The sequence below is a fragment of the Pyrus communis genome, chromosome 15 (genome assembly GCF_041283825.1).
Source record: "Pyrus communis isolate YQ-2024b chromosome 15, ASM4128382v1, whole genome shotgun sequence".
Classification (NCBI taxonomy): Eukaryota; Viridiplantae; Streptophyta; class Magnoliopsida; order Rosales; family Rosaceae; genus Pyrus; species Pyrus communis.
In genome coordinates this window covers 28435086-28461836 of record NC_142579.1, presented here as the reverse complement: position 1 = coordinate 28461836, position 26751 = coordinate 28435086, and the positions used below count along the sequence as shown (strand labels likewise).

The following is a 26751-nucleotide window of genomic DNA, read 5'->3' as shown; positions in this document are numbered from 1 at the left end:
AGTTCCACTTTGTGTATCTTCATCTTCTAGGACGGCCAAGGTTTTCCATGGAACAGAGATGGGGTTATAATCGTCCACATCTCCATGCTCTTATACTTCACAATTTTCGTAGTTCCAGTGAGTTTTCGGTTTGGACATATCTTCAATTCACTTTTAACTTCTAAGCAGTTGTAAACTTTCAGGTGTTTCCATCATCTCCCATCCTCTCCCCATCACCCTATCAAGTCACGCCAAGGGAAGGTGATGAGGATATTTCTCCAGTTGCCACTTGCATGTAAGAATCTCCCGTTCACCAGCCCTTTGGTATTTAGCAATGCCACCAAGTTGAATGTAGTTAACTCCCAAGGCGACCCTCCATTTGGTCCATCAAAACTCAATCTCGTTTTCCACTGCAAATCGAGCAAAAAAAAAAAAAACCATACAAAATGATCAAAGATCGATATGTCCAAGTGTCGTCTGTTTCAATGCTATACTATACGTTTAGTCGTCCACTAATATTGTAACACTCGAAGTTTTCTCCAAATTTTGATTTTGATTGAAGCCGAACTAAATCGACCTCAACAAGCAATGCACATACATATTTGAGCTAGTAATTGAATTACTAAAATATCCCTGACCAGTAAAAAACAGGGGGCATGGAAAATATTTGAGCCAGTAATGCACATACATTACTGCTTAAAACTGCTGCTTCTCCTATCTTGGCTTCTTTTCTATGTTCTTTTTTATACAAGTGATATCGAAAAAAGAGGATTTGAACATAGGACTTCGGTTAAGGTAAACGCTCTTAACCATTTTGAACTACGAGATCCTTGCAACTTCTCTTATGCAGTAGTCTCTGTATTGAGTTGAGTGCGAATGAGGCATCACACTTGTGGTTACTGATTTTCTCTTGTGTGTGTGTGTGTGTGTGATGCAAAGTTTTTCATAAATCTGTGTGTTGGTTGCTCGAATCTATGATTGGGGTTATGCTGCTGTTAAATTTAAGTTCTTTCGACACTTTATTACAAAGTTGTTTAATTTTTAAACCATGTGTGACTGTTAAATTCATCTGCAGTAGCCAAGTCTTTAAGCAGATTCATCTCCACTTTTCATGAAGTTTTAGGTGGAGCCAGCATCAAATGGCCAGAAGTTCTTCGTAGGCTCAACAAACCAAAAGGGAGAAGAAAAAGAAGAAGAAGAAGAGCCGTTCCTGTTGATGATGGACGAGTACATTAATCAAATTTTCAGTTCCACATCGTGGTCAGATGTCGATGTGCAGGAAATAGCATCTTGGGCATGTTGTTGATCTGAGCAACCGAATAAAGTGCTTCTTGGTTCAGTGGTTGCCGTGGATGAACATGAGGACACTAGTTCACCTACATATCTGACTAATTCATACAACAGTTTGGAGAGCCGGGTTGCTCAAGATGTTTCATCTATTCTTCAAGATTTCGAGCCAGATGCACAAGAGGGTGGAAAAAACTGCGAAGTTCAAAATATGGGCATGCAATATGGTGTGGATGGAAACATGGTGAGAACTTCTCTTCCCTCCATTGCACCAGAAAATGTGGGATGCATTAGCTTTGAACCACCCATCTTCCCGGGATTCAACGGAGATTTTGAAACCCTTTCTCCAATTTCTCAAGTGTGGCCTCTTCAATCTTATGAGGGCGTTCCTTCTGCTATTATTCCTGGTATGGGACAACACCAAATGTGCAGCTTTGGCATGAACAGAGACTATGGGGATAATGACATATATTCCATCGTAAGCGATCACAACAACCCGGCTGCTTTAGACTCCACTGATGTATCAATCTGCGATTATTGATAAATTTAATGTTTTTAGCTGCAGATATTCACTTGTATTTGGGATGTAAGGTATTTATATTTTTGGTGAGTGAAATGCTTTTACAATTGTTTGCTTGTGTAATATAGAAGGGAATGCATGGCGTACGAAATTATCCTTTGCCTTCTTTCTCTTCTGCTCCTCGTATGCCTGGATTGCAGACTTTACCACAGGTACTTATCCTGGATCCACTTTTCTCTTGGATTAGTTAATTGAAGGTTGTGATTCGTGTCGAATTTTGAGTCTGGACAGATGACTGTCATTAATTTTCTCGGTTATAAACAGTAGAGCAGGTACTCTATCTAGCAGGCATTACAGAAACTTACATCTTCACTTGCAGAATACAACTGCCCCTGCTGGTGAATGTGCTAGAACCAGAAAGCCTCGTATGAGGGCATGTCGAGGCCAGGCTACCGATCCACACGGTATTGCTGAAAGGGTTAGTTGTGTAATCTGATTAGCGTTTTGATTCTTCACTGCATTATCTGTTTCTTATATCTGAACAATTAGATTTTTGAAGTCCACTTTATTTGCAGCTTCGGAGAGAAAAAATTGCTGATAGGATGAAGAATCTGCAAGAACTTGTGCCAAATTCTAACAAGGTAAGCTCTTCTGTTTCACGCTGAAATACGTCATGTGTAATCAATTCCGGTTGGAATTAGAGAAGTACTGATATCATTCATGACTTTACAGACCGACAAGGCATCTATGCTTGATGAAATCATTGAGTATGTCAGACTTCTTCAGCTCCAAGTCAAGGTATGATGGAGAACTTTCACTCACATTTTCGATTCTGTGCTTCAGTCATAAAAAAATTCAGTTTTCCGAAATATTCACTTGCTATATGAATGTTACATTTTTGTTTTTTCATTGAACAAGATGGTGATTTACTCAAATTTGGTAGGAAAATTTGCACGAATCACTGTAAGAAGAACCGATATCATAATTTAGTGCTCGATATAACGATTTGCACGAACTAAGCATGAGCAAAATTGGGGCAGCAGGGGCAGTTGTCCCTCTCATCACAGACAGTAAGGGCTGTCAAACTAAGGTGCTAAGCCCCCTCTCTCTATGTGGCTAAGGTGCTTTGGTCCAATTTACTTATAATAAGTACCTTGTATCATAATTTCATAATCAAGGAATTCTACGCCTCGAGTCTTTAGTATTCTCTTATTTACTACTCGTAAACATTAGGCATAATACCGTCACCCATTATTACTAAGAAACTGAAAAAGACCTCATACACCCTAAAAAAGGAACCGCCCCAGATTTTCTTGTGTGCTAAGAAATAAGAACAAACTCGATGATTTTTTGTAACAAGTGAATCTATGTCAGGTCAAGAATGGTTTGCCGCAGTTGCCATCAATCGGTCAAGAAGCTGACATTTCCTTCGACGAAACTGCTTTAGAACAAGCAGTGAGGCTGATGGAATCGGACGCGAACAAGGCAATGCAGCATCTCAAAAGCAAAAGTTTCTGCCTCATGCCAGTTGCTCTTGCTGATGCCATTTCCACAGGAAAGGAATTGTCTTCATCGCCATCAGCTCCTGTTTCTGATGATTGGCAGAAGACGAAAACCGGTTTTGCCGGTGTTGCTCACAATAACAGTAGCAGTAGCAGTAACAGCAGCTGCTCACCTGATCAGGTCCAACGATAAGTCGACAACGCATTGGATTAGTTACTACTTCATGAATTTTATTTTATTTTTTCTGTTTCGATGACCTTTGTTTTTAAATTAAAAATAAAATATAAAAAAAACCAATTTCTGAGGCTTTTGTTTTGTTTTGTGGAACATGGTCGGTAGAGATTAGTACTTTCATCACATGGAACTACTTGACTTGGAAACATTGGATCAGTTCAATCACGTGTCCTTGCTAAATAAAGTTTTTTCCACAAGATGATATATGTTTTGAACTATTCTAATCAATGAAGGGGTATTCGATTGTAATTGTAAAAACTAAAAGAAATGAACGGTACACTATCTTGATCAACTGACCTAACTCACATCTGTAAACTAATTCTTAAGTCATTTAACTAACTGGCCTAACTCACACACGCAAAGTAATTCTTATGTCATTTGTCTTCCTTTTCATTGCGAGGTCATTAATTCAAATACTTATCCTTTACTATTCCCTTTTTTTTTTTTTTTTTTTTTTTTTGAAAAATCAAACTCAATAATTGAAGTTATCCACACAATTTTGAAAACTTTCTAAGATTTGATATCTCTTTGTTAAATCTTTATTCATTTCCCTTAGATTTAATTCGACATTATCCTTTTATCTTCACATGCACTCCTACTACTACTAGATAATTTCTATGAATTATCATGTCTCATGATAATTATTTACTACAAAAGAAAAAGGTAAGCACTCAACACTCAGCATGGAGAATAAAACTAAAAATAAAAACAATAATATTATTTCATAAATAAAAAAGTTTTATTTACAAATTGTCAAGGTTTATATGATCTTAAGTTTAGATATGTTTGTAGTTAAAATAAAATTGAGAAATAAAAATTAAAGTAGAACGTAAGTTGAAATTGCCGTGAAAAAGGAAATAACTTTGCTTACTAGTCTTCAATAAATCGCTCACCTCTCTTCAATAACTCATCATTCTGTTTAAACGATGAATTTAAATTTTATACTATGTGTGAAAATTTAAATTCATATAACAAAAATAAAATCGGGCGGACGACCGCGTGGGGCGGTGGTGTAAATACACACAGTCAGAAATCATTTAATAAATCGATGGTCTTTGTAGAGTAAGTAACGTGCAGTAGGAGGCAACAATGCGGGAATTACAGTTACAGGTGGCGGTTGACGTTTCCACCTTTCCGTGTCTTTCCTGCTTTCTAATTTACCTTTTTTGTGTGGCTTGGCTTCTATAATATTTATTTTTTTATAAAATATAATATAATTGTTACAGATAATACAATGCAACAGGTTTGCTGCTGTATGAACAATTTTATTCCGAAAATAAAACCCATATAAAATTGCAAATATTCTGCATATAAGACGGCCTTACAGTTTCTGGTGGGGTCTGTCGGAGACTCTGTGCCTTCTGGTTTGATTGTGAATAGGGTTTTGGTTTTTGGGGCAATTTTGCACAGAGACGTATTGCAATTGAAGAGGAAAGAAAAGCACTTTTGCTTGTGGAGGATTCAGGTTCTGGGAGTTTCTGGTGATCTCTCAGAAACCCAATTGGCAAAAGCTCTTAAATTTGCGAAAGCACTTAAATTTGGGGACTTTGGCCAAATGGGGTTTTGAATTTGCTGCTTCCCACTTTTAATTTTGGTAAAATTTTGCTGCTTTTCTTGTATACCATGAGAAATGAAGCTTAAAGTTGTGTTTTTTGGCATGCAACCCTGTTGCTAGCTGGAAAGATTGATGCTTTCTTGAACTCTCAGCATGAATTTTGTGTTTTTGAATTCAATTTTGTGATTGTGATTGAATTATGAGTTCGGACGGCATTTTGTATGTGTGCATTTCAGTTTCGATGAGCTCTTGAGTTCCAAATTCGTAGAGCTTTGATGGGTTTTGGCGTTTTTTCAATTTTTTTGCTTATTTGGATTCTATTTGTTAGCAGGTGATTTAGTTGCAATTCTGTTTAGGGAGAGCATACAATTATGACAGTGTCATCATGAGAGGGCTCCGGTGGGGTAGTTGTCGATGGGCAGCCCCGACAACAAACTATCCGAGTTAGTTGACGTATTCAAGTCTTGGATCCCCAGGAGGTCCGAGCCGCCCAATGTGTCCAGGGACTTTTGGATGCCTGATCAGAGCTGTAGGGTATGTTATGCCTGTGACTCTCAGTTCACAATATTTAACCGAAGGCATCATTGTCGACTTTGTGGCCGAGTTTTCTGTGCCAAGTGTACTGCAAACTCTATTCCTGCGGCATCTGATGAGCCAAGGGTTGGAAGGGAAGATTGGGAACGGATTAGGGTCTGTAATTATTGCTTCCAGCAATGGGAGCAAGGGGTAGCCGCACCCAATAATGCTGCCACCCCCGCAGCCAGCCCTGGTCTCAGTCCATCACCATCCGTGACAAGTTTGGCAAGCACCAAGTCCAGCTGCACCTGCCACAGCAGCAGCAGCACTATTGGTTCTACCCCTTATTCGACTGGACCTTACCAGCGTGTGCCATATAGTTCTGGTCAGAGCCCTAGTCAATCATCTTCCGAAATTTATTCAGTTCCGGTACAGCCAGACATTGTGACATCGCAGACGAGCATTAGTTCTGATGTAGCCATGGCCGAGCCGTCTCCAAATCTATATGGCTTTTGTATGAACAGGTATCTCTTGCTCTCACTGAATACTTTTTTGGTGTACTTCACAAATTGATAGAGCATTATCTTCTTTAGTTTCACATAAGTTTTCAAGTGTCATTGTAAGGTATTTGTGTACGTGTGAATAAAGAATACAAATCGTGGATTGGAAAGTGAATAAAGAGTTTATGTTTTCATGAAATATTTTTGCAGTCATTCTTTCTTCATTCAATGTTAATGTTGCGTGTGAGTATGCGATACATGTCGGGTCATATAAATGAATTTTGCGTTTATGTTTCTAACCATGATTATTCATTCAAGATCTCATATCTCATATCCTTATATTTGGCTCTTTATAAGGTAATCCATTGCTTGTTTTTACTTATCATCTGATACCAGGAGTGATGACGAGGATGATGACTATGGAGTTTATCGTTTAGATTCAGAACCAAGTCATTTCTCTCATGGCAATGACTATTATGGTGCAGTCACTATCGAGGAATTTGCTAGCGTCTATGGACCCCAGAATGTGCATCTTGATGGAGATAACACGAGTTCCTTCTTACCTGGGAGTTTTGATACACAGGATGTAGTGGGAATTCAGAAAATTGAGGAAGATCAATATGAACACGATAACGATGATGAATGTGGAACTTCTCCATATGACCTGCAAAGCACGAATACCGAACCTGTGGATTTCGAGAACAATGGGCTACTTTGGCTCCCTCCGGAGCCTGAGGATGAAGAAGATGAGAGAGAAGCTGTCTTATTTGATGACGACGATTATGATGGTGGTGGTTCTGGTGGTGGCGCAGGGGAGTGGGGATATCTGGGTTCTTCAAATGGCTTTGGTAATGGGGAGTGTCGTACGAGGGAGAAATCAATTGAGGAGCACAGGAAGGCAATGAAGAATGTGGTGGAAGGTCATTTTAGGGCTTTGGTATCTCAGCTTTTGCAGGTTGAAAACCTACCACGGGGTGATGAAGGCAACAATGAGAGTTGGTTGGACATAATTACTTCGTTGTCTTGGGAAGCTGCCATGCTTCTCAAGCCAGATACGAGCAAGGGTGGAGGAATGGACCCTGGGGGATACGTGAAGGTTAAATGTATAGCTTGCGGGCGTCGAATTGATAGGTAAATTTTTTATCTAAAGTTAATTCTTTCACCATTCAGTGCAGTGTGAGGCATATTCCTGTGCAGTATTATTTCAGCAAACCAAATTTAGAATGGTTCCTAAACTTTTATATTATATCTATGTTCTGTATGTGCAAAAATTATGCAAGCCATTAGTTGTTTGACAGTTTTTCATTTCATTTTGTTCAGTATGGTGGTAAAAGGAGTTGTTTGTAAGAAAAATGTGGCTCATCGGCGAATGACATCACAAAAAGAAAAACCACGCTTTTTAATCCTTGGAGGAGCTTTGGAATATCAGCGTGTTTCAAACCTCTTGTCAAGTTTTGATACGTTGTTGCAGCAGGTTCTTTTTACCTTTTCCGTTCATTTGTGTTAAAAGTTAAAGCTGTGAATTTGTAGGATTTTGATAAGCAATTAAACCCTGCATATGTGTTCTATCACGCAGTTATCTTTTCTATTGATTTAGTAATCTTGGATGTTTCTTCTTCTGATGGACTATCCCTTTTTTAGGAAATGGATCATCTGAAAATGGCAGTTGCAAAGATAGACTCGCATCACCCTAATGTCCTTTTGGTGGAGAAGTCTGTATCTCGGTATGCTCAAGATTACCTTCTTGCAAAAGACATCTCACTTGTTCTGAATATTAAGAGGCCACTTTTAGAGCGAATAGCCCGCTGCACTGGGGCACAGATAGTCCCTTCAATAGATCATCTCACATCACCAAAACTAGGGTTTTGTGACATGTTCAATGTGAAGAAGTTTCCTGAAGTGCATGGCAGTGCTGGGCAAGGTGGGAAGAAATTGACAAAGACTCTGATGTTCTTCGAAGGTTGCCCGAAGCCCTTGGGTGTTACTGTAAGTCCTGAATATATACACATCAACACAGACTTTGTTGGGCATTAACTGGCACATTTTGGTGTCTTGTCAAATTTTTAGGCTAGGACTTATTGTTATTTGTATTTTCACTTATTAACATGGTGGGAGAACAAAAGAAATAGCAAAGACAATGGAATTGTAATCAGGTTAATGAGGCCGCTGATCAAGGATATCTTCATTCGGAGTTGTTCTTAGCTTGGACTGGTGGATTGGGGGCATTTGCATGACTGTTATAACATTTTTTGTATTAACTACTTTAATAATTCCCTTTACTATGTATTTTGTTTAAACCCAAAAAGTCATGTGTTAAGAAGGATTGGATTTGTTTCAGATAATGCTCCACGGTGCCAATGGGGATGAGTTGAAGAAGGTGAAACATGTTGTCCAATATGGAGTTTTTGCTGCTTATCACTTGGCTCTGGAGACTTCATTTTTAGCTGATGAAGGTGCTTCACTTCCAGAACTTCCCTTGAAGTCTGCGATTACTGTTGCATTACCCGATAAACCATCAAGTGTTGACAGGTCTATTTCCACCATACCTGGTTTTAGTGTCCCACCAGCTAGCAAGCCTCAGGGTCCCAATGCTAGCAGTGAGCTACAGAAATCTAATCAAGGGTTAATTATAGATAGCAATTCATCTACCACTAGTGGCCCTATTTTGAACCCTCAAGGTGCCGATTCAATTTGCTCATCTAAAGCTTGTTCTCAAGCTTTTCTCATAGAACATGCTTCGAGCTCTAGAGAATCTAGATCTCTCTTTACTTCGTTGTCTCTTCCCCAAGAGGATATCACAGAATCCTACAGTAAAGAGCTCCCCTCAATATGTGCCTCTGAAAATAAAATTGATGTGGGTTCTAAAGATTCTTGCCTGGACAATTCAGCTCAGGCTGGGGAAGCTTTGGTCAACAATGTTTTAATCTCTAATTCTCTTGCCACCTCAGAGGCATTAGGACATGGTGGCGGTGCTTTAGCTGCAACTCTTGGTGAGACTCCAGAATTCACGTCCATAAAACATCATAGTGATAATCAGAATGAGGAGGTAGGATCTTCAAAGGAAGAGTTTCTGCCCTCACCTTCTGACCACCAAAGCATTTTGGTTTCCCTGTCAACACGTTGTGTGTGGAAGGGAACTGTGTGTGAACAGTCCCATCTGTGTCGAATCAAATATTACGGAAGTTTTGATAAGCCTTTGGGGAGGTTCTTACGAGATCATCTGTTTGATCAGGTATTTTTATTTTCAATCATTACCTCTTGTTTTTGCTAATTTGATGTGGATAGATTTTTCATCAGCAATCTCATAAGATGAAGTTGTCATACTTCTTTATCAGAATTACCTTTGTCGTTCATGTGGGATGCCATCAGAAGCGCATGTTCATTGTTATACTCATAGACAAGGGAGCCTTACAATATCCGTTAAGAAGCTCCCAGAGATTTTGCTACCAGGGGAAAGGGAAGGAAAAATTTGGATGTGGCACAGGTGCTTGAAATGTCCTCGAACCAATGGCTTCCCTCCTGCAACTCGAAGAGTAGTCATGTCAGATGCTGCTTGGGGTTTGTCATTTGGGAAGTTTTTGGAGTTAAGCTTTTCAAATCATGCAGCTGCAAACAGAGTTGCAACTTGCGGTCATTCCCTTCACAGAGATTGTCTTCGGTTTTATGGGTATGCATTTTCACTTATGAACTGCTAACTTTTGTACCAACCTCAGTTTACCTTCTTTCTTCGTGTTGTTTAATTTCAGAGAAAAGCATATGCTGTTTTATCGCTATGTTATTATCTTCTTATGCTATTGTTCTTACATGTACAGTTTCGGAAGAATGGTTGCTTGCTTCAGCTATGCCTCCATTCATGTTCATTCTGTTTATCTTCCACCACAAAAACTCGAATTTCACAATGATAATCAGGAATGGATACAAAAAGAAGCGGAGGAGGTGAGTTTATTATCTTTTATTTTTAATCTCAATGTAGCAGGTGATTCCAAATTTATCAATGCTTATGAGATTATTGATCTTGTTTTACTAGGTGGGTCATCGGGCAGAGCTTCTCTTTACTGAATTGCGCAATGCTCTTAATCAGATTCTGGAGAAGAGACCAATTTCGGGGACAGCAGATGGTGGTAAGAAAGCACCTGAATCAAGTCAAATTGTAGAACTTGAAGAGATGCTTCAAAAGGAAAGAGAAGACTTTGAGGTAGTTTACGGGAATCAGACCCCCTTTCTACATGCATTGTTTGTTTTTTTTCATCTGTTGGAGAAGGAAGTTATATGTTTGCATTATTTGGTATCTCAATTGCGACATGACATTGTTTAGGAATCATTACAAAAAACGATGCATAAGGAGGTGAAGTTTGGCCAGCCTGCAGTTGATATTCTCGAGATCAATAGATTAAGGAGGCAGTTGCTTTTTCACTCTTACATTTGGGATCAACGCCTAATTCAGGCTGCCAGTTTAAGTAAAAAGAGTTTCCAGGAAGGTTTGAGCAGTTCCCTTCCAAAACTCAAGGAGAAACCTATCAGTTCTATGGAGAAGCTTGTCGACACAAATATAAACTCCATGCCAGGTAAAGGATTAAGTAGTAGTGATTCCTCTCTTCGGGAAACAAAGCCTGATGTAAGTATTTATCAAGGAGGAGATGTTGGCAGCTTTAGCCAGCCTGGAGGGGAGCAGAACACAAATGAAATGGTTCAGGGCCAGAATCATAGTAATGAGGCAAAAAATTTCACACCTTCATCTGACAATTCCATTGATGAATCTGATCCATTGGAATCTGGAACAAGTGTACGAAGGACCCTCTCAGAAGGGAACGAGAGTCCAGTAGTGGCGAATTTATCTGATACCCTTGATGCGGCTTGGACTGGTGAAAGTCACCCAACAAGTACGATACCTAAAGAGAATGACTACTCTCTACCTGATTCAACCTTGGTAAATTCTGCAACTGTGTTGAGAAAAGTTGAATCGAATTCAGATTTGCAAAATTGTGCTGTTGACCAAGCTGGGGTAAAGGCAACTGCTCCAACTCATTCTCTTAGCTCTAAATCTCTCAAGGTGTTTGACAAAAATTATTCCTTTAATTCTCAAAAGATCATCATTGGTGAATACAATCCCGTCAATGTTTCGATGTTTCGGGAATTGGAAAGGCAAAGCGGTGCCAGACTGTTACTGCCCATTGGTGTTAATGACAGTGTCATCCCTGTTTTTGACGATGAACCCACTAGTGTTATTGCATATGCACTTGTCTCGTCAGATTACCATTTGCAGATTTCCGAGTCTGAGAGACCAAGAGATGCTCTGGATAGTTCAGTCTCATTACCTCTTTTTGATTCCGCAAATCTTCTCTCACTTAGCTCTTTTGATGAGTCGCTTTCTGAGACCTACAGAAATCTTGGTTCTTCTGATGAGGGCATGTTATCTTTGTCACAGTCACGGAGCTCTCAAGCTTTGGACTCACTTTTGTCAAAGGACATTCATGCTAGAGTTTCTTTTACCGATGGTGGCCCCCTTGGGAAGGTGAAGTATACAGTGACATGTTACTACGCAACGAGGTTTGAGGCTTTAAGGAGGACGTGTTGCCCTTCTGAAAGAGATTTCGTGCGATCTCTTAGCCGTTGTAAGAAGTGGGGCGCCCAGGGTGGCAAGAGCAACGTCTTCTTTGCAAAAACCTTGGATGATCGGTTTATCATCAAACAAGTTACAAAGACAGAGCTGGAATCATTTATCAAGTTTGCACCATCTTATTTCAAGTATTTGTCGGAGTCAATCAGTACAAGAAGCCCAACTTGCCTGGCAAAGGTCCTGGGTATTTATCAGGTATTCTTCGTTTCTCTTGCGCTCAATTAAAACGCTTAACGTTTTTCTTATGAGACCTGATACATAACTTTTCAGTTGTAAGTCTGATCCAATTTTTCATTTCTCTTTTGTCTTGAAGGTTTCGTCAAAGCATGGTAAAGCAGGGAAAGAGTCCAAGATGGATGTATTAGTAATGGAGAATTTATTATTTAGACGGAATGTCACGCGGCTTTATGATCTGAAAGGATCTTCTCGATCGCGTTATAATCCAGATACAAGTGGGAGCAATAAAGTTCTACTCGACCAGAATCTGATTGAAGCAATGCCAACTTCTCCAATTTTTGTGGGGAACAAGGCAAAGCGGGTACTAGAGAGGGCTGTCTGGAATGATACTGCATTCCTTGCTGTAAGTCCGATTTTAACTCCCTGTTTCCGCCTTAATGTTCCTCAGTAACCCTATTGTTTTCTAATCAGAAAATTCTGTGTGCAAAAAGATTTTAACAAAAACTATTTTACGAATTGGCGCAATTTCTTGAATGGCATGGCACACATATCATACTACGGTACTACCCTGCACCAGCCGATGCAGTGTGCAGAGAAGAATGCATGTATTCTATTCGTCGCCACCTCCCACCAAAAATCCTGTGCGATTGTTTTTGAGGCGGATTGATTAGATTTTGGGGTGTGATTATCATGGCATCCGTTGTTTACTAACATCTTGTCATCTATTTTGCCACAGTCGATAGATGTCATGGACTACTCGTTACTGGTCGGCGTGGACGAGGAAAAGGATGAGCTAGTTCTGGGGATCATAGATTTTATGAGGCAATACACATGGGACAAGCACCTTGAAACTTGGGTGAAGACCTCAGGAATTCTCGGCGGAGCCAAGAACACGTCTCCAACCGTGATTTCTCCCCAGCAATACAAGAAACGATTCAGGAAAGCTATGACAACTTATTTCCTCATGGTACCCGATCAGTGGTCTCCCCTAACGATCGTTCCAAGCGGGTCGCAATCTGATGTTGGTGAAGAAAATGCGCAAGATCCGACCTGAAACTGTGCTCTAGCCTCTCTATGTGTGAAGATTTTAGCTGAATAACTTTTACTTGTATACTTGAAGATGTGAGTTGAATGGAATAATGTCCAATGCAAAGCTATAAAGCAGAATGCTCAATTCTTTTTATCATTCTCTCTCTTACTTGCTCTGTAATCTTTATTCAAAAGTCTTTCTCTTCGTTCTTTATAAGAGGTATAAAGAGGTAAACAGCGTTTCGATTATTACCCGAGTGAAAATTAAGTTTTAAACTATTAGAAACTATTGATCTCCTTCTTTGTTAGATTAGAAGTTATTACATCTAATCCTCCGTCAATTTAAGCAATGTGACTTGCACATGACGCACTATAAAGGGTGCTGCTGTCATTTTCTTGTCCATAAATCCTTACCATTGCAAATAGGCTTTAAATGTAATTGTCAATTTACCCTCTCATTATAAACTGCCAACCTACCTTCAAAATATCACATACAAGTCAGCTGACTTAAATTAACGAGAAATTGAAAAATATCTTTGAATCGTCATCAAATCTTACGGATGAAGGAAATTGGCAGTTTAATAAATTCAAGGTCTAGTTTTCCAAAAAAATTATAAATAAATAAATAAAATTTAGAGGCCTAATTTTCACTTGGTACTAATTTAAGGATTATTTCAGCAAAACCAAATTTGGAGTAACATATATTTCCCAATTGCAAATAGCATATTCTGATATAGATTATGGCCTGTTTTCAAAATACAAATTGTGCTTCGCTGAACCAAAAACTAGAAACTGAAATCGAACAAAAACTGCTCATGAGCAATCTATCCTACACAACCTATAAGACCGCCATTGGCTTATTACCCGTTACAAAAAATGATACATATATTTCCCGTTTCATAAAACTGTTTCGACATCGCAGGATTTCTCTAATCCACGAATAATAACATTTAAATCGCACGGCAAATAAGAACAATGCATATGGTAAGAGGCAATGGCTTCACAAACACTCTAAAGGAGTTTATCAAGTTGTGCATGTAGTTCTTGTATGGAAGGCATGTTTATGATGCCTTGTACCTCTTCCGCTGAATACTCGTCCTTCAGCAGCGTCTGTACTCGAACATGTGCTTCGACAATATTTGTCCTGCAGAAAAGGAGAAAAGAGAAAGCTTGTCAGGACCGAGTTATAAAAGGAAGGCAAACTCATCTGTCATCAAGTAAAAATATCAACTTAATCTGTCACAGGTGTATATGTTGAGGACCCCAAATTTTCAACGAGTGAATCCTGTACTCACTTTATAGCTTTGAACAGTATAGTTCGTGTTGACGGGTTCTGCAAATAAAGCTTCATTTTTGTCATTACCATTGGCAACTCTTGCTGAATTGCAGCAGCTACCTGTCCAAGAATACATTATGAGAACCAGCGGTTATCAAATATATAGAGAGAGCAAAACACGAACCCTAGCAGACAAATATATAGATGGCCCTCCCTAACACGGCTCTCCACCGCACTCAAGAAAACGAGAAATATGCATACCTTTTGAACAAGTTCAGCCACCTTATCTGGGGTTGCAAAAGCATGATCCTTAATTGGTTTGGCCATAACAGAGTCTACCTTTTGATTCTGGCTACCTTTCACAGCTGTGACCTACAAAAAAGCACAATCAAAACCTTTTAGACATGAGCGAATTTTTGAAATACAGATGTAAGAATCCATGAGAAATCATATCCAAATGAGACCAAATTTAGTAAAGGCAGGACCCTTAATGACATTGTGGATTTTAAGTTATAACGAGCACTCAATTATGGATCCATCGATCCATCCTAGGAACCTCAACAACATGCCATAGGAGTCTACCAGTCTAGACAGTGTTAGCATTTTTTTAATGATAAGGGTTTATGGCAACGTAAAGTTTGAAAAGTTTCAAACATATCTAATTTATATATGAGTTATTAACATGTGACATGTCTAATGTGGATTTCAGCAATTTATTCTAATGTTCTGTTTGGTTTTTTTAATTGTGTACTTGTATCTACATGTCTGGTTTCTCATTTGCTCCAAAATACATTACAAAGCCATATTACCAAAGGAGGAAACGACAAACACAAACCTTGGTAATAAATGAAAGCATAGGATCCACAACTAGCTTCGTCACTGACATAATGAACTCCTCACCAGTGGTTTTCAGGCTTTTCTCCAAGTCCTGCAAGTACATTACATTGAACTTGTCACCGACATAATGAACTCCTCATTGTATTTTGAATAATACAATGAAGCATCCCCAGAAAATGAACCAAAGTGAAAAGTATAATTGAAACGAAAGCAGCAACGGAAAACAAAATGATTAAAGTTATGCTCTAAAAATAAACCAAGAACACATTGATTAAAAAGGAAAATGACAAACCTTTTTGGCATCTATTTGACTTTCCAAAACTCGGGGAGAAAGGGTTCTTGCTAGTGAAGTTGACCTGGACCAATCAGATAGAGAGGCTTGACCTCTAAGAATTCGTCTTAGATGCTCCTGCCAGGAGATTAAAAAATATTAAGATTTCCATTCCATCAAATTTCAGGCATTTAAGTAACTTTTAATGCTTACTGCTAAACCAAATCAACATTCAAAATATCTTTGTCAATGAAATACTGTCCATACTAGAACTGATTTATTTGAAAAATAAAGTTTATGAAGACCGAGAGGATATATCAAACAATAATAGAACTTTACTAAACACTAGATAATGCATTTGAATAGGAGAACTTTTGCATTAGAAAACTAACCAGCAAGTGCGAGAAATCAAGTTCCTTATGTGTGACAGAAAACTCAATATCGAAAGGCGCAATCTGGGAAGACAAAATAGATGCATTAACAAGTCATCTTTAAAGAATAACTACCCATGATATAAACAGCAGATAGGAGGAAAAATCACCTGCTCCCTTAAGATAAGAAGATGCTTTAAGAGGAAAAGCTGACCATCCATTGGAGATGATCTCTTTGTGATGAGTTTGCCCGCTTTCTGGCAGATGAAAGAAACAACAATCAAGATAACACCGAAAAAGCTAGTCACCATATTAAGCCCATGCTAAACAAATCTTATCAGCTTAATAAACGGGGATAATATGACAGTCAAGGTAACCCCAAAAAGAAAAGTGGAATTATGCACAGAGAATTTCAAAATGCGCTGCATATGACAGTATATATTCAGTAACTCACCTGGATAGATACTGAACAAACTTCAACTACTTCCTGAATACCAAAAAACAAAAAAAAAAAATGTTTTAACAGAATTTATATGAAGGGAATTTATTCAAGACAAGTTTGACACCTGAGCAAAGGTTTAAATACCTGTGCTAAACCAGTAAAAACTTCTGGTTCTAAACAGCGATACAACTTTGAAAGGCAAGATATTGTTTTCTCTAGAGGTGGATACCATGTTTTAAAAACTAGGTTTTCATCAGCCTGTGTTTGACAAAGATAAAGATAAGGAAAGATGAGAAAATCGATCAAATTATATATAACAATCCAAGGCGAGCACATTAAATCACCAGAAATGATGCAGAACTCAAGCTAACAATAGTGTAACCACTTGCCACCAACTTCTATAAAAAAGATATTCCATCGTGCACGAGTAATCCCAAATAACCAGCTTGGAAACGTGTTACATGGGCAAATGCATACTAGTGTCCTTACAGGTAGGCTGCAAAATTAAAGGATATATTTAACAAAAGTAGTGATGAATAAGTTCTAAGGCCACTAAATGGCATCTTAGTATGTTCTATTCTCACCTCCCAAATATCACTTGTATCGAAAACAGAACACAGTTTGTTTCTGTGTTGTGGATATTCCATTAAGTGAACAACCAATCTCACCAGACTATGAATGAATAATTCATCAAGGCCATTAAAGACTTTACATAATGGAAAATTAAAGTTATTCAACCATGTAGAGATGTCCTATAAACCTATAAGTTTGGGTCTAGCAATGTTGACACCACCTAAATACGCATCGGACAGCATAAACAAATATTTATCTCAGACATCCATAAAAGTTAAAAAAAGGAAATGGGAAAAAAGTTACAGAAGTAGTTTCAAGTTGATCTGCTGCAGATCTTTCCAGCTTAGCAGGGTAATCCAAGTCTTCATCCAGAGGAAAATAATTTGCTATCTGGAAAAACAAGATTAAGAAATTTAAAAAGGAAAAAGGTACTAGTCAAGAAAACAAGATTAACAGGAAAATTAAGAAAAAAGGTAACTACTCAAAAAGCAATGAGAACTCTCAGGAATAGAGATCACCTCATCACGAATATGTGTTCGAGCACGGAAAGTTAACCGCTCATGAACATCGGCAAGAATTCTCTCTAATGTAGGACGTAGACCAGCTAATGATTCACTCCTCCGACTTAACTGTTCACCTAGGACTTCAACTTTCAATATGTCAACAAGTTCACAAAGAAAATCAACATTTGTTTCATGAATAAGTTTTGGCCGCAGTGTATCATATAAATATGTGGACCTGCATGAATTATCATCAAAAGGAGGTTATTATATAGTTTAAAATGCACATAAACCAATCAACCAGCGAACCTCCATCCTACAATGTAACAGCCTAACAAGGAATGAAGGAATGAAGTGGAAAGGACCAAACCAATCAAGCTTCATTCGCTTTTGGCACATTCAATTTAAAACAGATTGCTTAACCCATTATTACATGTCAGCCTCTCGAGAAAGCAGAAAACGAGAGAAAATGACTAAAAAGAAAAGATAATGGGACCTACAGAGGATCTATCAATGGAGCCAAACTTGAAACGTCCTCTGCAGAAGATGGGAAAAAATGATCAAACAGTTGGTGCTCTAGCTGGCAGACCTGCAATGAATAGTGGTTTCAATTACCATGGAAACTTTGTGGTCCTACAACATAAATGTTCACAATGTATGCAGCTCTGATTCATACGTGAGAATAAGTTGCATATCACATTACATCTTACATCACAGATTTTGCCACTATCATTAAAGAGAACAGGGTCAATCACCCCATCCTCACTTTATACTCTACAATAGACAAATCTTTCGCTTGTATTCTTTTTAAGGAGTCTTTCCTCAATGAATGTCCTTGTAACATTTACATCTTACCTGCATTAGATATGCACATCCAGATCTAGTCAATGATGGCAAGGCCTCTTTCTTGGCAAATTCAGATATTCGTTGATGTACTATACCTCTCACCTGAAAAATGCATTAACAAGGTGGTTTACAAGTGATAAAATTAAGGAATAAATTAGTATGGTAAACAACTAATTATCCTTTTCAAAAATAAATAAAAAATTCATCAGCTCACCAAGGAAAGTCTCTGTTCACAATATAGTTTGTGGCATTCTGTAAGGATCTGAGTATATTCTTTCCTTGATGCTCTGCTTTCAATTTCCTCCAGCACTGGCTTAAGCTGCAGAGATTCTATTTGTTAGACATCAACACTTAAACGAGTGTGAAGTTAAAAACTTAAGGCAGAAAATTGCATGCCCGCATTCAAATAATAGGATAGAACTAAAAATGCTTTCCAGACACATCTTGCTTTCAGCTTTTCACATCCTGGCTGGTTAAATGCATTAATCAAATTTTAACTAATTCAATAGAATCATCAATGTTACCTCACTTGCTGCTGCCTTGAAACGGACATATATAACGGATGCTTCTACACCCTCAGAAACAGATGCGTTATTGCCACCACTGCCCCGGATAGCTGCCTGTACCTGATGACAGTGGCCATAATTCAAAGCCAGGTAATATACACTAATGCATATTAAGACTGAAGTCTACTACGATGTGTTAATGGTAACTCAGTTCAATAAGGTAACATTACCTGAGAAGAAGCACCTTTGAGAACTGAAAGTACATGAGAACGAATCATTCCCAAGGCTCGAGACTGTCCAAAACAAGTAAACTATATATTACTGAAGGTCAAAACCAATCTTACTAGATGACAATCTCCATTCTATACTATTCACCTAATCAACGCTCTTGCAAATCATACCTGCAATTGTCGAAATTTGAGCAGGTAAACACTGGATTCTGCATATTGTGGATTGCTTTCAACATACCTAAAGTATGCACAAATTGTTTGAAAACAGTAAGTTTTAATCCAATAAATATATCCTTATTGTTTTTAACTGAATAGTGTCTGAGACATAGAATTGCAGAGAGTTAGTAACAAAAAAGATACTTACGATATGCACTCATCAAGGCGTTTGAGAAGAGGGAGAAAGTTCTCGTGTAGGACATTCATGTTTGGAGAATAAAAATTAGTAGTAATCTGCACACAGTTGAAGAATTAAACGTGAATACAATATAATTATGGGATGAATACACACACACACACACACACACACACACACATATATATATATATATATATATTATATGTATTTCATACAGTTTGTGCATCATGATATTTTCTCACATATCAGAACAAACAAAAGAAGGTAAGATCCTTGGAATGAAGCTTCAAAGTATATTAACTTCAATGTAAATTTGAACAACACTACAAAGTAATGCCTGATAAGGAGAATTCACACTAGGGACTAGGGAGAAGTTGACTCTTTGGAAAAAGAATCAATTAAATTGTTAGTTCAAAAACAAAAGTTTATCCATGCATTACGACATATATTTAACAAAACCACAATCTCAGCAAACAAAATAATATCTCTAGGTAAGGTAGATTCAAACCTTACATTCTCCAATTCATCAAAGTAGTTGAGCTTACTGCGGAGTGCTTCCGTAAATTCAATCAGTCGTTGCTTCTCTATTAACTGCAAATGAAAAATGAGGAAACATCAAGTTTTAAATAAGTTTCCAGGCCCCCACAACAATGAATTCAACCTGACACCAAGGAAAGTGGGAAGAAATAAAAAGGGTAACAATTGAAAGAAAATCCCACCAATCGGTCGCATGCATCATGAAGAGTTCTAGTCTTTGTTGCTACTGCCTGATGCTGATCTTGTAGTTCATTAAACAACTCCAGGGTGTCATCGACCTGCACAGAACGAAACCAGCTATCTCAAACAAGCATAACAACTTAAAACAAAGATGTCTTCAACGCCGATAGATATATATCGCCATTACCTGACCGAGTATATAGATATATATATCGCCATTACCTGACCGAGTATGCCATCACATGTCTGAATGCGTTCTGTCAAAGTGTCTACATAGTGTCGATACTTCTCCTCTGTCTAAAATGTAAAAAAATTTATGTGCGATGAGAAGTATTTACACTCAATTACATCATAAGGAGCAGTATTTGTCGGAAGAAATCGATAACTAACCTCCGACTTCAAGGCCGCTTCGAGATCTGTAAACCATTTGTAAAACTGCAAGTAGAAAATCTAATTTCAGTGAGAAAGCCTTCGAATTGGAATAGATAACGGAATGTGATGGCAACAATGTACCTGATTCGTATTGACAAGAACAGCTTCAATGGCGGCTGAGTGTTCTGAGCCAAAAGAGCTGTCCTTGGTGGAGACAGTCAGGCCATTCTGGTGGCCTGTGGTGCGGTCCTGTGCCAAATTGGGAGGGAATGGCCGCTCCGCGACGGAATGCGAGAGCGTTGCAATGGCTGCTTGCTGCTGCTCCGTTAACGGAGTTTTCTGCAGAGGAAAGAAAGCAATACATCAAAATTCAAATCGAGAGGATCCGATCCGATCTGAAAGCAAGATAGTTGCAATTAAAGCGAGAAAATTGCAGAAAACTCAGATGTAGAAGAAAACGGCGTCGTTTCCATGGAGAATTTTGAATCTAGGGCAATGAGGAGGAGGAAGAAGAAGACGCAGCACCTGTTCCCAGTGAGATGCGAAGTTGTAGCCCCTGGAAATGGCTCCAGATTTCGGAACGCTCGGCTTGCTTGCCGCCATTCTCGATCTTCTTCAACTCACAACGACGTCGTTTCAGGCAATGGTTGCAGTAGCTTTCGTCGTCTTCCACAATTCGCCTCCTCTCCTCCGCCCTCTTTTCTTACTCTTGAATTTTTACCCAGTCCCTCGCTTCCTTTTTCAACGATAAAGATTTAAACGCCCAGCTTTTATGTTGTTCGAACTACCACGACGTCGTTTGGTGGTTAACAAACAGTTGAATGTTGAGACGGTGCGAACTTGTTTGCTTCTTTTTTACCCTTTTTTTTTTTTTTTTTTTTTTTTGGCCCTTTTTACTTTTGGATTTTTATGTCACTCGGACAGGTAAATAACTGAAACCGCACTCAAACAACTGTTTGTTGAGACGGTGCGAACTTGTTTGCTTCTTTTTTACCCCTTTTTTTTTTTTTTTTTTTTTTTTTTTTGGCCCTTTTTACTTTTGGATTTTTATGTCACTCGGACAGGTAAATAACTGAAACCGCACTCAAACAGAATCAATTTTTTTTGGGTTCCAACTGAATAGGTTTATCGAGCACTATTCTAAAAATCTCTGTCTAGCGCCGTCTAGTTCTCATCTAGGCGGTTAGCCACTGCTCCGATTAATGCATAAGCATTTGAAAATTAAGAAATGATGCCTAGACCTACTGAGGCACCCGCCTAGCCCGCCCAAACCCGCTTAAACATCCACCTAGGTTGCAACTTAGACAAAAAATACATAATTTTCATTTTGCATTTTATTTTTTCAATAAATTGTAAGAGACTTATTTTATACTTAAATGAACACACATTATATATTTGTTCTCCATGTTTTCATTATGTTCCAATAGCTCATAATATATATGTTATTCCATTTTGTAGTTTATGATGAAATCATATATATTTTAAGTATAATCATACACTTATTTACATGAAATATAATATATTTAATTAAATCCGTCTAGTCCGCCTAAACGCTCATCTAGATCCCGCCTAACCGCCTAGACGCTAGGTCCTAGCCTGCCACCCGACTAGCGCCTAATGTCTTTTAAAACCTTGTTTTTAACAACCAATAGGATAATTTATGCTAAATTCATCTAAATAAATATTGTTTTTAACATTTATTGGTCGCATTTGAAGTCATGTTTTTTCACTCTTGAGAATTAACCCAAAAAAAAAAAAAAGGAAAAAGGGTCCTGTAAATTTCCAAGCTCTTGGCAAGTTGTTCAAAAATTGAACACAAACTGTAGACAAGAAAATACAAAGTTTGTGACATTTTGCTGGGATCCTTGCAGATCTATTACAATAAAGCTACCCCAAGAAAAAAAAAAAAACAAACAAACAAACAAAACAAAACACGAGAAGTGTATTAGTCCTTGACGTCGGTGACACCTTCCGGGGAGATCTGAAACCGTGCTTCTGCTTCGGCCAAACAAGGAGAACTTATCACTTTACAGATGCGCTCTTCGCCTCTTCCTTTCCTGACAGCAAGCCTGTCGTAAGAAGAGATAAGTCATTAGCAATGTTCATTGCTAAAGGAAAATTGATTTCTTCTAGTAGTACAAACCTTGTAGTGGAAGCATGAGCCATGATGTTACCACCAATAGGCTTAATTTGAGGACCGGCAAAGATTGCAGAACCATCCACTTGGGCAACCACTTGATTTGTGATCACAACAGCTACGCCAAACTGCGCTCACAGCATACGGAGGGTGAATCCTGATTAATAATAATGCTAAACTAGGGGGTCCAAGTATATGGTGTTAGGATTAGTGAAGCTGTAAGCATTTTTACCTCATCTGCTAACTTCTGGAGGCTCCGGAGAAACTTTGCAAGATGCATTTGACGGGCTGAAAGTTCACCTCTTCCTGAGAAATCTGTTCTGTATAGGGCTGTAGCACTATCTACTATCATGAGAGCAAACCTATAGAACCAACGTCAATTAGATAATTAGTCTTACCTAAAAATGTGTACACTTGACCAAACTATAAACAAGCATATATGTAGGACTGAGAGGCTCACAACAGACCTTAAGTCATGACTGTCAAAAGTCTACGCACAAGACAAAAGAATGGAAATCATAAATTGTTGTCACACCTTGTTTCTACCATCATGGAGGCTGCTTCGAGCAAGAGCCTTGATTGGTGATCCGTGTTATAAGCTCTAGCATACGCCACATTCTCCAAGACATCAGCACCATTGAGTCCAAACCTGTGGAAACATCATTAATAGTCTCATCTAGCATACACAAACCATATGAGCAAGTTCACCTCAAGGTATCTATAGCAAACCTCTCTGCAATCTGTAAGAGTCTTTGGGGCCTGAATGTACCCTCAGCATCAATGTACATTGCTTTTCCCTCACCGCCTCCTTGATCCAAGGGAAGCTGAAACATGGAAATGAATTAGAATTGCACTGTAACAAGTGAAATAAAAGGTTGGAGGTGGGTGGTTCCTTGTACAAATTGATTGATTGATTTCTTTGTCTAGCCTACGAGTGTGAACCATAGACAAGGATCTCAAGAGCCCATCCACGTGAATAACTTTTCAGTTATGGCAGAATTACATATTTTAGGAAAACATGACACGCAGTGTATGCATTATCCCTTCACGCGGTTGAATTGCAACCACATTGTCAAGGCAACAGAACATCTGGGAAGCCAGATCTAGGGTCTAAAAGGATTATACTAATTTCTTCTTATGAAGCACTAGAACAACATATTAAACAGAAAATAAATTCACTTACTTGGCAAGTTACACAAAGTGTGTGACACAACTGGGTCTTTCCAGAACGGAATTCGCCATATATCTCGGTAATAGATCCTGTCTCAATTCCTCCTGTTACAAGAAAACCACGCCATATCAACTTTAAGTTTAAAGTATTGCATTTGTGTTGGTAAAATAAGGACTCAATTCTAAGAACATTGGAAACTGACCCTCCAATATCTTATCAAGTTCTCTTGATCCAGAAGTAATTTGAATGATTTCGAGTCTCTGTGCGTGGAGCTGGCCAGCACTAGTAAAACCCAAAGGCACAAGTTTGGAGGCTGCAATGAAATGAAACAAGCCAGGCAGCGGAATATCAAATTATCGCAAATAGTGATTCGCTTTATAAGAATGGTGGGAAAATGAACAAAATAAATAAATGACATACCTGCTTCGATGATCTTGTCAACTTTAGCGTCGCTGATTCCTTTGATTTGCAGAAGATCCTTCCTGGGAGAGTAAGCGACAGCTTCAACAGTGCAAAGACCCGCATCTTTAAGTTTCTTTACATCAATGGAAGCTATGCCGGACGCCTTGAATCGAAAAAATTAGAACATTTCATCATCAGCTAAACAAAGATTGTTGCTTTCATTGAGATCTACGCAATCCAGATTCTCAATTTCTTCCAAAATATTTATAAAAAGAAAAGACAAACCCATATGAAATTGGAAATAACGCACAGGTCGGTTGCTGGCTAGGGTTTCTCATATCATAGTGGGTAAAGAACAAAACCCAAGACGGATAATTCAAAGTACAACGAAAAAACCGTATAAAATGTACAATCTTGAACAACAATTCACAGAAATTCGAACCCAATTTCAAAGAAAATGAGAACCCATTTCTTAAATTTCAAATCTGAGCAAGAAAACCCCATCGGAAGCAGATTGAAGAAGAACCCACATGGGGAAGCCATTCAATTGCTCGAAACGAGTGTGAAATGAAATGGGTTTACCTGAAGTTGATCGACGGGGACAGGGCCATGGTGCATTTCTTGGAGCTCGTCTTGTTGCTGGGCAGTCCTTTGATTGCCCTGCTGCTCCATGGCTCCGCTGATTGTAGCTCTAACGACGACGGCGTCGACCGACTGAAAGACACAGAAGAAGAAGCAGAAGACGAGCAGAGAGGATGGGGAAGAAGGAGAGGGAATTGGTATTTTAAAAAGCCTTTAAGGAGCGCCAAAGCAGCAACACAGAGCTTGCTACGGAAGCTTTGGAGAGGTGCTTGTTGATTGCCTAGGTAGATAGATTGAAGAAAATTGCTTGTGGGTTGAGGCCCAATTTTATAAATCTACGGTCTGGCCTGTAGCCAAGCCTGTTTGTGGTGGTTGAGTTGAGCCCAATTGAAATCCAATTGTGAATAAAACAGCGTTTGATCGTTCATTTCGCGCTCAAATGTTGTGACATGCCAACGAAATAGTTAAACATAACCCCGTCTAGAATTATAGCTCTAAAAAAAATATTTCTAAATGAATAATGTAGGCCATGCTTATATATCATCTCCATCCGAAGAGGCTAAACATAACCCTCTCAATAATTTATTAATTTTAAGTTTATACTTTAAATTTATTAGTTAATTTAGTTAAACTACCGTTCGATTTTTTAAATATAACCATTGAATTTAAATCAATTATTGCAACTAAAGAGCTGAGTTCCAAAAAAAGGCTAAGAGGAGAGCCACATTTGGCCAGTCTGATGCCCTTTGGCCAAATAATTGTCTGGTGGGCTTCACAGAATTATAGTTCAATCATCAGTTGGAAATGAGTTTTTAGACAATTCAAATCATTTTTTACTTTTAAATCTTTAGTCATCCCCATTAAAAATAGGAAATTTTAATGAAAAACTACAGGTACTGTTTACTTTAACGAAAAACCATATTTTTACACTAAAAAGTAATCATAGTGCTATTCACTTTACTCTTTATTTTGTCTTTATCGTTAAAACTCAAAATTTTCAAATCATTTTCATTAATTTTCCTTTAAAAATAACATCACAACCTGTAAATTGCACGACCAAGGCATTTGCTCATCATTTTAATTCAATCAGTAACATCGGTATATTGCTAGTATTAAGTATTGTTATCAACTTATTAACAGACCAATGGCATAAAAATTAGCAACAAAAAAGTAGATTGGATGTAGTAGCACCACTCGACATGTCAATGGTTTACGCGTCACACAATACCGCTTTGTGTACCTTATAGCTAATGCATTAATTCTACATAAACATATGTTGATGTATATCTATCATCTGGTTTTTTTTTTTTAAGTGGACCACTTATCATATCATAATTTAATTATATTTAATTGGATTCTAAAAATTGATTGGAGCAACTAGTAATACGGTGCACTGATGCAGTGATATTATTTTTTTTTATTTGTAAGTAAAAGATTTCAAGTTCGATTCACATGAATGGTGAAGATGTATACTAAACATTTATACAGTCATGAAAAATTATGATCTCAACTTGAGGTAGTCATATATAAGAATAAACTTCATTTTGTTATAATTTACAATATTTTTTTAGATTTCATCTTAAGAAATTTGGCTTCACATAATGATAAACAAGTCCAATTAATATGCAATGTAATATTGGAAATGAAAGGTATTCACTTAAATTGGTTGAAGACGTTGTTTTGTATGTATTTATAAAATTTTACTTAGAAAGAGAAGCATTCACGAAGTCACTGACTCGTTGAAAACGCACATGCAATAACTTTAGAGACTATGCTGTGCTAATGTAGTTCTTTGTATTTATAGAAGTTTCATTAAGGATAAGTAAGTATTTTTTTTACTACATCTCGATAAATGCACTCTTGTAACAATTAAGTCTCGACAAAATGTAGTCTTCTCGTAATTTAGCTTTAAACATGTGCAATTACAATGGTAAAGCGGCGACAATGAAAAGCCTGTTTTCATAAGACTGAAGCTGTGGCACAGAAAATGCCTAAATAGTGAGCCTGAAGCTGTTTAAGTTTTTAGATACATGGCGGCTCCAGGGTCATCATTGGCCTAAATGGTTGAACTGTAAGCGTCCTGTAATCACCATATTGTCTTAAATTGGATGAAATTAATTAAATTGTTGCTAACAAAATCCATGTAGTGTTATCAATTTTAATGTGAGAAATATGTGAAAGTTATTTTCACGTTAAAAGCCTACGTCGTCTCTCGATTAAGAATTATATCCATCTTCCTCCATCAA

At 38.1% G+C, this 26751-nt stretch overlaps 3 protein-coding genes and 1 pseudogene across 5 annotated transcripts; 2 read left to right on the top strand and 2 right to left on the bottom strand.

Annotated features, from left to right (window-relative positions):
• The first annotated feature begins 57 nt into the window (after positions 1-57).
• LOC137708986 (uncharacterized) lies at positions 58-3686 on the top strand (annotated as a pseudogene). Its single transcript, XR_015957204.1, has 6 exons — positions 58-1786; positions 1918-1998; positions 2166-2264; positions 2362-2427; positions 2519-2584; positions 3161-3686. The product of XR_015957204.1 is annotated as an uncharacterized LOC137708986 (transcript).
• Positions 3687-4724: 1038 nt separating this feature from the next.
• On the top strand, positions 4725-13074 carry LOC137740520 (1-phosphatidylinositol-3-phosphate 5-kinase FAB1B). 2 transcript variants are annotated; one of them, XM_068483350.2, is made up of 12 exons: positions 4725-5117; positions 5410-6118; positions 6491-7225; positions 7415-7568; positions 7736-8080; positions 8433-9326; positions 9430-9761; positions 9907-10030; positions 10122-10289; positions 10410-11906; positions 12025-12291; positions 12625-13074. In XM_068483350.2, exons 2-12 carry the CDS (start codon positions 5493-5495, stop codon positions 12940-12942), a joined length of 5460 nt encoding a protein of 1819 aa, XP_068339451.2. In that variant the 5' UTR covers positions 4725-5117; positions 5410-5492; the 3' UTR covers positions 12943-13074. The 2 variants fall into 2 exon arrangements, with proteins under 2 accessions (XP_068339451.2, XP_068302394.2); XM_068446293.2 differs by having other exon boundaries at positions 4758-5117; positions 5407-6118.
• A 547-nt stretch (positions 13075-13621) lies between these two features.
• Positions 13622-20959, bottom strand: LOC137713310 (conserved oligomeric Golgi complex subunit 3). Its single transcript, XM_068455762.2, has 24 exons — positions 20739-20959; positions 20355-20552; positions 20232-20276; positions 20064-20138; positions 19844-19939; positions 19638-19715; positions 19134-19219; positions 18941-19007; positions 18770-18832; positions 18558-18659; positions 18248-18352; positions 18043-18135; positions 17688-17776; positions 17206-17425; positions 16991-17077; positions 16259-16372; positions 16127-16159; positions 15843-15929; positions 15694-15756; positions 15323-15439; positions 15029-15121; positions 14455-14565; positions 14213-14313; positions 13622-14061 (listed from the first exon to the last, which is right to left on the bottom strand). Exons 1-24 carry the CDS (start codon positions 20814-20816, stop codon positions 13929-13931), a joined length of 2334 nt encoding a protein of 777 aa, XP_068311863.1. The 5' UTR covers positions 20817-20959; the 3' UTR covers positions 13622-13928.
• A 1011-nt stretch (positions 20960-21970) lies between these two features.
• On the bottom strand, positions 21971-24755 carry RAD51 (RAS associated with diabetes protein 51). Its single transcript, XM_068457426.2, has 9 exons — positions 24506-24755; positions 23942-24086; positions 23724-23834; positions 23534-23625; positions 23080-23174; positions 22886-22999; positions 22583-22712; positions 22357-22478; positions 21971-22282 (listed from the first exon to the last, which is right to left on the bottom strand). The coding sequence occupies exons 1-9, from the start codon at positions 24593-24595 to the stop codon at positions 22159-22161; spliced, it is 1023 nt and encodes a 340-aa protein (XP_068313527.2). The 5' UTR covers positions 24596-24755; the 3' UTR covers positions 21971-22158.
• Between the last annotated feature and the right edge of the window lie 1996 nt (positions 24756-26751).